At 42.0% G+C, this 10,893-nt stretch overlaps 1 protein-coding gene across 1 annotated transcript in view; it reads left to right on the forward strand.

Moving 5' to 3' along the window:
• Window positions 1–10,893, forward strand: part of DCAF5 (DDB1 and CUL4 associated factor 5) — a 114,781-nt gene that overhangs the window by 57,997 nt on the left and 45,891 nt on the right. The window contains exon 6 of the mRNA XM_004698670.3: window positions 887–1,100. Coding sequence (XP_004698727.1) covers window positions 887–1,100 — 214 coding nt within the window. The remainder of the gene's footprint in view (window positions 1–886; window positions 1,101–10,893) is intronic.

A 10,893-nucleotide genomic window follows, 5' to 3' on the forward strand; every position in this document is an offset into this window, starting at 1 on the left:
GGAAAAGTGGGTGAGGGGTGATGAAGGACAATGTAAGATGGAAAAAAATAATCTATAACTTATCAAGAGTTTGTGAGGGAGGGCTGGCAGGGGAGGGAGGGGGAAGAAATGGGGAGCTGGTATCAGGGACTCAAGTGGGAAGAGAATACTTTGAAAATGATGATGGTGGCAAATGCGCTTGACACATTGGAGGAATGTATGGATTGTGTTGAGATGTAAGAGCCCCCAATAAAAGTATTTTAAAAAAATTTTTTGACTCTTTGACACCTCGATTTTGTTTTTGTTTTTTAATATTTAATCACCAATTCTGCCATGGAATATAAAAATTCTCGTCACCGATTAAAAATTAAAAAATAAGAACTTGTGATTAAATAACGAAGTGATTATTATTGAAAAGAAATAATCCAGAATGAAGTATTTGCAGGTTTTGCTGATGGTTTTTGTATCTCTAATATAAAGGATAATCTTGAATTCAAAGGAGAAATATGCTCCTTCAATAGCAGTCATGATTACACAGATTGAACACAACACACAGAATTTTGACAAGTATCTGATGTATTAATTTGGGTGAATAACAACTAGTCACCAGATTGCATCTACTTTTTTGAAGATGCTTTGGTTCCCCTTTTCTGTAAATTTCCTGGCAATTCACCTTTTGGTGATGGCAAAGGGGAACGGTGTCAGGTTAAGTGACTTGCTTTAATGTAACCAAGGAACTGTTCCTGTTCTCATATGACCTTTTAACCCACTACCATCTGATGGGATTCGTATACATACCTGATGATGAAGGTAGTTTTCGACACAGGTTGTGTAGAAATGAGTACTGTGTCTGCAGCCTCTGTCCCACCAGCCTCACCCCCTGCTCCCTGTGCTTTCTGCCTTCTAGCTCTCTCCTGCGCTATGGTGGCAACTTCTCCCTCCAGAGTGCCATGAGTGTTCGATTCAACAGCAACGGAACCCAGCTGCTGGCCCTGAGGCGCCGCCTGCCCCCTGTGCTCTACGACATCCACTCCCGTCTGCCTGTGTTCCAGTTTGATAACCAGGGCTACTTCAACTCTTGCACCATGAAAAGCTGCTGTTTTGCTGGAGATCGTGATCAAGTAAGTACCCACTGCATTCTCACAGTCATCCTTTCCTCACTAAGAATACCATACCAAAAGCAAGGGGGGAATCCATGGAGAATTAGTCTACCAAAGAGAGCCATCTTCTTGTACCAGTAAAGGACAATGGTGGAGGAAGCATACGGAGTACCATCCAAGAGACATGTGTCCCAAGTGGCTGCTGACTCTTCTTACTGTCAGCCTCTCCACTGGGCACAGAGATCCCAAGCTGAGAGTTTCCAGCCTTTTTACAGTTTCACCGAGTGGCTTAGTTATCTATTAGAGCTGTAACAAATAACCACAAGTGGGTGACTAACAAACAAATTGATTTGCTTACGGTTTAGGAAGCTTGATATCTGAACTCAGGGTGCTGGCTCATAACAAAGACAACCCCAAACCCATTCCTCAATGGGATTGTGACTACAAGCATAGAGGCTAGGATTTATAGCATGGGGGTGGTGGGTTGGGGTGGAGAATTCAATCCATAGGACTGGGAATTCAAATACTGGCGTTGACTCAGAGCTGGCAGGGAAAGAACATTTTTGGTGTTCTTGCATCTGTCTCGTCCTAAGAAGTTCTGAAGTGGGTGTCTGTGAGTGAACCAGTGGTACTGATCTGAATAATCAAGACAGATGGGTCAAATAAGCAAATAGTTTTATCGTCTCAAGTACAACTAATCTCATTGCTATTTCACATTTAAATTGTTAATTGTTAGTGCTCTCCTCTTTGGTCCCTCAACTGTTTCATTTTTCAGTTTTGACTTAGTATTCTCATGTGCTTCTTTAGCATTATATGTGGATGAAGGGTGGGCATAAAAACAGTTCTTTGAGAACCTTTCTACATTCTGCTCTTGGAAGATCGAAGCTAGAATTCTTCTCCCAAGACTGGTCACTAGAGACTTCTTTATATCACAGCTAAAGGATTAATATATGAGAAAGCTTTCAAAAGGCTCGTGAGGAATTTTCTTTGTCTTTTAGTTAGTTTTTTCCATGCACTTTCTAAAGCCTCCTAGTAGTTACTGGGAGAAAGATGCGGCTTTCTAATTCTATAAAGAGTTATAGTCTTGGAAACCCAGATGAGCAGGTCTATTCTGTTTTATAGGGTTGCTGTGAATTGGCATAGACTCAGTGGCAGTACGTTTGTTATTTTGGGCTTTGTTTCTTAAGTGTATACCAGAAGCTCAATCAATGCATGGTGAATTGAGTTGCAGACTAAATAAACGGAGACTATGTATTTTAAGTTTTCCAGGCTGGGGATTTCCTTTTTTTTGTAAATACAGAATGCATATCCAAATCCAGAATTTATATTCAAGTTGGAGTCTTAGGACCTGCTTAGCTGAGATCGACTGGAGACCACTAGGTGGCCTCAGTGACATAAGTGGTGTCTTCTTGAAGAGCCCACAGTACCAGAGTGACTTCGTTTTTCCTGCTTATATGGTGCTTCGGGCAATATATTCTTGGGTGGGAAAAGAAATTTCTAGATTTGCGAAATTTACAATATAACACACAACTTTCTGCTGTGCAGATTGATGGGGTTTGTTTCATTTAACTGTGAAAATGACAACCAGACTCCTCTTTCCTTCCATTTTCTGCCACCGCTTAAAGAAACCTTATGGTACATTTGGTTGAGTTGCTAACCACAAGGTCTGAGATTCGAGTCTACCATCTGCAACACACGAGAATGATTAGACTTTCTGTTCCCTTAAAGATTTACAACCTCAGAAACCCCAGAGAGCAAGTACTACTCCATCTTTAAAAGGTCCCTATGAGTCAGAGTTGACTTGATGGCAGCGGGTGGGAGTAGAATAATCAACCTCTTAGGTTCATTTTCCTCATTTCATTAAGCATCATTGAGCAATAAGGAAACCTGCATTACAAGTAATGGTCTAATTAGTTTTTGACTTTTTTTTTTAGAGGCCAGAACAAAGGGAAAAAAGTGGAAAAGGCGAAGGGAAATGGGTGTTGTGTGATCTCGAGGTAGAGCCTGTCTACCCAGAGTTCTTAATAGTCCCAGAGGAAGCAAAAGCCCTACCTATCCAAGATGTAGAGTACCTATACCAGTGTTTCCCAAAGGGGGCTGCCAAAGCAGCTAACTCCACTTTGTCCTGGATTATGGGCGAAGTACAAAAGCTTTTCATTGCTAGTGGAGGGGGCAAGGCAGAGCTGAGTTTATTTTCTTTGTTTCCTTTTTCTTGAAAAACTACCTATAAATTCTAGATGATAATTTCTCAATCTTGTAGCTGCTGAATTTTTTAGCCAGAAATTCTTTGTTTAGGGGCCTGCACTGTGCATTGTAGGATGTTCAGCAGCATCCCTGGCCAATACCTACTAGATGCTAGTAGCCAAATATCTCTGATGGCAAAATCACCCCTGGTTGAGAACCATTAGCCTAGACTTTAATGACCTGGTATGTCAGTCTGGGTAAACTAGGGAAACAAATCCACAGAAACTCATATGTATAAGAAAGAGTTTTATATAAAGGGTAAGTGTACATTAAGAAAGCATCCCAACCCAGTGCTGCCCAAGCCCATAAATCCAACATTAGCCCATAGGTCCAACACTAATCTACAAAGTTCTCCTCAGTCTCACAAAACACGCACAATGACGCCACCTGCAGGAGAAAGCTGAATCAGTGAGTGTGTAAGCATTTCAGCACTGGCAGGAGTCTCCACATGCTGCTCCAGCACCCATGGTTACATTAGGGTAGGTCCATGTGGCTTCTCCTCAGGGATGTCTCGCAGGAAGTGAGCCTTGCCAGATGAAGCAGGGAACTGGTTAAGGCAGCTGCACCCTGGTCCAACCATCAGAAAACAAGAGACCCCAGAACTCGAAAGGCAAGGCTCACGGAGCCATTTCTCTCTCCACCCTTCAATTGATCCCACATGTGTTTATCAGCCTGGTTGGCACAATAAACCTTAAACTATCTCAATCCACCTCTTGCCAACTTGGGACCTGTACACAATTCTTTAACCTAACAATTCCAGTTAAGTAACACCTACACCATAATCCTATGAATATATTCCCCCACCTATGAAAGTTTGTAAGCCAACAACTTCATGCTGTTATCCCCCCCAATTTGGGGTATCCCAATTTCTATACTGCCCACTTAAAACAACCCAGTGCTCTGAGGTTGCAGTCATGTTTTTCAACATAAAGAATCTTCATTCCAGTTGGAACCTTGTGAAGTCCTCATCCATAAGCAAAGTCAAATCAGTACACACCATCCATAAAGTCAGCAACAGTATGCACCAGTTCACAGGCTCAAAAATCTCTTCATCTGGTTGGCTTCTGGTCAACTCAATGTGGGCTGCCTCACTCAGCTTCCCCAGGGTGCCCATTGGTAGCCTTGCCTTTAGACCATGGGCTCTCACAAATACTCAACAGGCCTAGCCTCCTTGTGCTAGGTCATGAACTTTAGACCAGTCAACCCGCTCTTGTCTTCTCTTTTTCCTGTGAACCAAGCCCACAGGTGTCAGTGGCCAAACTCAACCTGTCTCTTTATTGCTGCATTTCTCCCATTTCCATTTAACAAATAGATCCAAGCATTTCAGCCTGACCACAGGCTCCCTTTAACATTCAGTCCTAGAGAGGAGTTTTCTTCATGGTTCTAGATTTTTTTCCAGCTTCTGACAAAGACCATTGGTTCCTAAATATTCCAAAGCACTGGGTGGGGCATCTAAACCTAAACCCATCTAAAGATCAAATTTTAATGGCTGAAAGCAAGTGGGCTACAAGTTTTTTCTTTTCCTACTGCTCATATTTTCCCCAGAAAACAACCCAGTAAACAGTGTGGCTTTATCTGACCTCTGGCTAGACAAAGAAGAAAAACTACATGAGGGAGAGGTGAGACAAACATCTACTCTCCACCTTACGATTTGTTTCTTCAGTACCTCACTCCTGGTACCATAATGTGTTAGTCTTAGGTACATTAGAGAAACAAATCCACAGAAATTCATATGTATAAGAGAGAGTTTTTTATGAAGGGTAAGTGTACACTAAGAAAGCATCCCAACCCAGTGCTGTCCAAGCCAAGCCCATAAGTCCAACATTAGACCATAACACCAATCTACAAAGCCCGGTTTACCAAGATACATTGGGGCAGGTATTACCAGAGTTAAAGTCACACAAAGTAGTCTGAGGTGATGGTTCTGGGTGTATAAATTGACAAGATGTCGTTGTTTCAGCTGTCAGTGACTAGAAACTTTGCTTTCTTCCCTATTCAGAATTGACTCATTTTGATCTGTGGCTTTTGATTTGAACTGGCAACCTTTCACGTAGTAGCTACGAACTTGTACCACCAGGGACTTCTGGGAAAAGCTTATGGGTACTATGTCCTCTCTGACTGATTGGACTGCATTTTGGTGTAAGTGTTTTTTCTTGAATAAACGTAATTTACACTTAGGATTAGTTACACAGCTAAAGGTTAAAAAAATCTGTTCATATTTCCTCTATAGATGATCAGTGGTATATAACACAGGAAAGAGGAAGTATATAGGTTTATGTTTGGCTTTTGTGTTCGCTCCTTTGGGACTAAGAAGTGCAGCTAGGGGAGAAAAAAAAGTGCAGCTAGTTCATCATTGTCTCCAGTGCCTGGCACACATTGAGAACACAATAAATACTTGTTGACACGAGTTTCAGTACTTTGGTCTGTGGATTGTCATACACTGCATTTAACTTTCTGGGTCAACGCCTTCTCTAACTTTAACTTAGGATTGATAGTACCATTTTTCCCCCTCTCAATTTTCAGGGGACTGCTAGGTGGGTGAATTAACTAATGGGTTTACAGTGAAATGAATATACTGAGCTCATAGTTTTTAAGTGCTGAACAGGGGGCTCGGCTTACTGAGAGTGTCTCAGTCCTGGAATATGTCTCTCAACAATGATTTACAGGCCCTGGCTTTACACAGTCCTGGCTACAGCAGCCGTTGACACTCTGATTTGACTAGCCCAGACAGGATCGCTTTTGCTGCTCTCAAAATTCCAAAGCTCACCCTTGGCTTACATTGGCCTTTGTATCTGACAGGGTTCCTGTCTACGCTGAGAATGCCCTCCGGGGCCTGCAGCTCGGCTCTGGAACTCTTTTTTAGTCATAGGTTGGGTAACCACCCACAGAGGAATCCAAGAAATTTCCTTAATAGGAACGAACATGGTCCAGGAAGGCAGTAAATGTTTGTATCTCTCTGAGACAGTCTTCTGGCTTTTAATGACGAGATTAGTCAGTCCACATCAATGAACCCAGATATTGTGCCTGCACTTTTTTTTAGACTGTCCCAGGTTCACTAAGTAATTCATTAACCCCAACACAAAGTTAACATTGCAAGACAGTAGAAACAGGGAATCAACTGTGAAATAGAGGAATTCTAATTAGTGATATTAGAAGTAATTTAGTAGAAGCCCTCTTTTTATAGATAAGAAAACGGCCTCAGAGAGATTAAGTATAAGCATACTTCATTTTATGGTATGTTACTTAATTGTCTTTTACAAATGGACGGTTTGTGGCAAAACTGCATCAAACAAGTCTTATCAGTCCAGTTTCCCTACTGCATGTGCTTCTGTGTCACATCTTGGTAATTCTCACAATATTTCTAACTTTCCATCATGCTGTCACACACTTACTAAACTACCACACCCACAGCCTTCAAGTCCATTCCGATGCTTAGCAACTCTATATAGGGTTTCTAAGCCTTTAAATCTTTACAGGAACAGATAGCCTCATCTTCCTCCTGCAGAGCAGCTGGTGGGTTTAAACCTACCCATAGTGCCACTAGGGCTCCTAGTATAACTATGACTTTTATATCTTCTGGGAGTGACTCTGTTTATTTTGATAGTCACTTTACTACAGTGGTCTGGAACTGAACCCACAGTAATCTCTCAGGTTAGTGACTGAGCCAGGTTTAGAGTCTGTGAAGTTTGGGGCTCTCTGTAGTGACCTCTTTTTCTGATGCAGATGCTTACAAATTGGTGACAACAGACAAAACAGGCAGCAAAAGTGAGTAAAGTGGACTGGGCATAGAAGTAGCAGCAGGCGTGGTGGACAGTGGGGCACTGGAAATTCCCCTCCCATCTAAACGGGACCATTTTATCCCAATGGGGCCCATTGTTGCTACTTGGGCCTGTGTTGCTGAGGCTTCTGATTTTTTTTTTTTCCCCCCAAGGAAGTCCGTTGAGACTGTCTGCCCTTTCTACCTGAAACTTCTGTGCTCCTGTGTGTAGTTCTGTGGTTTGTCAGAGGTAAAACTCATCACCATCAAGGCAATTCTGATCCATGGGGACCCTATTGGACAGGGTAGAGCAGTCCCTTTGGGGTCTGAGGCTATAAATCTTTATGGGAGCAGAAAACCTCCTCTTTCTCCCACAGAGCAATTGGTGGGTCCAGACTGCTGACCTTGTGGTTAGCAGCTCAACTCACAATCCACTACACCAACAGAGCTCATGAATTCATGGTTAAGGTGAGATAATTTTCTTCTTCCTGACTCTCCAGAGCACTCCCTATTATCATGTTTTTCCCCGCTGTACCTTTTAAAATAGGACAGTAGATATTGACTGATCATCTTCTATGAGCCATAGCCTGTGGGAGACACATCCACATGACATTGGCAGGCAGATCCTTTTTGAGGTGTTCCTGGAAAGTCCTTTGTACAATCTGTCTTTCCTACTTTTGACTGAAAATATGTGCTATACATTTATTTCTAGATAATACTGTAATTTCTCAAGTTTGGTCATTTCTATCACTGGATCAGCGGCTGACTTCAGATTGGATTAGCCCGTCAAGGCCTTGAGGGTGTTTTTTTTGTTTTGTTTTTTAATGTGTCCACTTTCTGTTCTTGCAGTACAGTGCGGACTCTTGCAGTAAAACATCATTCTTTCATCTGGAGGCTACTTGAACCCAAGGATTCTTGTCCTTGATTTTGGGCTGGGTGTTTTGTTTTGTTTTTTCTTTGTCCCTGATGCCTGGCTGGGTACATTCTGTCTCGCAAGCTTTGCACTCTGCTCTGAATTCTCTGAATTTTAACCAGCTTTAACAGGGTCTTAAAAAACCCATTTTCCTGATACATACTTGTAAGATATCACTCAGCTTTTGTTCCTTTTATTTCACAATTTCTTAAATGGATCTTGCCCTAGATTGTAGAGTCCAGCAGAGCAGCTCAGGTTTCTGGGGAATAAATCAGGCTAGCAGGTATGTGTGGCCTGGAAATGTGCAGCCTGGTCATTTTTTAAAAATGTCTTGCCCTCTTCTCATCTAATACCTAGCCTAATGGTCCGAGCATCTTGCTGGTAGTGGGATGCAGGTGGAAGGAGAAAGTATACCAAAGCTTTCTTAGCAGGGCTGATGAGTATCACAGCACAGGGGTCTCTTACACAGGTCTTTCTTTTGAACTTGACAGCTGGCCATATCCATTGCTCTGCTCTTTGGTCAATTCTACCTACCTGTAGTTCTGAGTAGAACTGTCTCACGGGTTCCCAAAGCTATGATTTCAATGGATGCAAAGTGCCTCATCTTTCTTTTGCAAAGTGGTTGGTGGGCTTGAACAGCCAACCTTTTGATATTCAGCTGGGTGCTTTAACTATTGTGCCACCCGTGCTTCTTTGATAGATGACAAGGCCTCACAGATATGAAATACCCCTAAGCTATTCCCTGGAGCTCAGAGCTAATCCCACGTGAGTCCAACAAAATGGTCATGAATATATTGCTTGCCCTCAGACATTACGTCACCACTCAACCTCTCAGTGTTGATATTACATGGGTCCAACTGAGGTTCAGGAATTCACCAGTAAGTGTACTTCAGACCAGTGGAACACCTTACCATGCAACAACCTAGGTTTTGTTTTCTTATAATTCCCTGTAGCCCTGAAAAAGAGAGTAGCTCTTGTGGGGACCTCATATGCCAGATGTAGTCCCTCAGTTGAAATAAAGTGAAATTCAATTTTTGGGTTTCATCCTTGTGATTTCAGGCTAATATTTCTTTCCTTTATTTTGAATCTTAGCATATTTTTATCCCTCTAACTTTTAAAACACTTTCACACACATTATCTCCGTTAAATCCTCCCAGCTGCCAGGGCAGTCAAAGTGGCAGGTGTACTTACTAACAAACCAGGGCTAGACCGCGAGCTCTTTTGTGAGTACCCCTTGCATGCTGCCATGGTGTGATCAAGTGGTAAGATGGGGTCTTCCACAGTCTTCTGATGTGGAAGGACTGAATCAAAAGGCTGTGACAGGATTTCCTATTTGTATGTGTGGTTCAGAGAGTGAATATTTTGGGAAACTTAGTTTTCAAAAAGAGAAAGGAGCCCCAATAATTGGCAACTTAAGACTCCCATATACTTGTTATTTCCATACTTTCTTTGGTGTTTTGTGTCATGCCTTAGTCCTGCAGACATAGTTTTGCCTTAGCAAATGAGCATTATTGGAATTTTTTTCTGTGTCTCGCCCTCATTGTTTTTTTGGACAGCATTCAGTTACTGAAGTTCTTAAACGGAGTTGTTTTGGTCTGAAAAGCTTTCCTATATAGGTATATTATCCTTTTCTCAAGAGTACTTCAAATTCTATACCACTGCATAGATTAATGATTAAGGCCAGTGAATTACCAAATGTCTCCTGGAGGTTACTTGTATTTTTTCCTCAACAAACTCTAAAGTGGACCAAGGGTCTACATTACATTTTAGATACATGAATGGGTTTTGAGCTTGCACTTAATCATAAGCCCTAATAATAGTTCTTGTGATGTGGCCCTCCTCCATACTTGTTTACATAAAGTGATCACTCAGGTTATAGGTGCTTTAGCAATGTGTGGTGAGGGGATTGGATGATGTCCAGCTATTGGAAGGAGTGACGTCTGGGGTCATGGAGGCTCGTCTTAACATGGAACCATCTACATCAAGTATCAACTAAATCCATAGATTGAGCCATACCACAGATGGAGCATACCAACCCATATGATCCACGGATTGTAAATAATAAGGTTCAGGCTCAGAAGAGACAATTGTGTGAGAGTTTAAATTCTGAGCACCTGATTTGCAGAAGGCTGTGAATGACAGTGGAAGCTCCAGCTCCATTTGCAGAGTCCTCATGTGGATTAAGCCTCCACTGAATTCCCTCGGATCATTGATCAGGACTTGTGTGGTCTTGCCCGCACAGAACGCATTGGAAGGTGATTGCTGCAGATACAGTTAGGTTAGAATTTGGCATATTTTAATTTGTTTCCTTTTTGACCCATTTTTTTGTTCTAGTTTCTATTGTCTTCTGCTTTCTCTTGGATTGAGATTTTTCTGTGTTTGATTTTGTTGTTTTTGGTGTGGATTTCAGGAGGGGTGGATCTGTAGACTATAACTAGATTAGCATTTACTTAGGGATATGGTGAGGGAGGTCGGAGGAGTAATAGGGAGCTGGTGATAGTGGGAGAAAAACAGAACCGAACTCAGTGTCTTCAAGTCCATTCTGACTCATGGCAACTGTATAGAACAGGGGTTGAATTTAACCTTGGGTGCTTCTGAGACTGTAACTCTACCTGAGTAGAAAGCCCTGTCTTTGTTCCATGGTGTGGCTGGTAAATTCAAACTGCCGACCTTGCTGTTAGCAGCCCAACAGGTTACTACTATGCCACCAATGAAGGAAATGTCCTAGGGTTGATGGGGGTAATGATTGTGCAACTCTTTTTACACATGATCTTAGCCAAAAGGCCCAGAAGTGATTCGTGCAACTCTTTATTTTTTTTTTTAATCATTTTATTAGGGGCTCATACAACTCTTATCACAATCCATACACACATCAATTGTGTAAAGCGCATTTGTACATT

This window comes from Echinops telfairi, unplaced genomic scaffold (genome assembly GCF_000313985.2).
Source record: "Echinops telfairi isolate 266 unplaced genomic scaffold, ASM31398v2 ScPeMD7_18;HRSCAF=68, whole genome shotgun sequence".
NCBI lineage: Eukaryota > Metazoa > Chordata > Mammalia > Afrosoricida > Tenrecidae > Echinops > Echinops telfairi.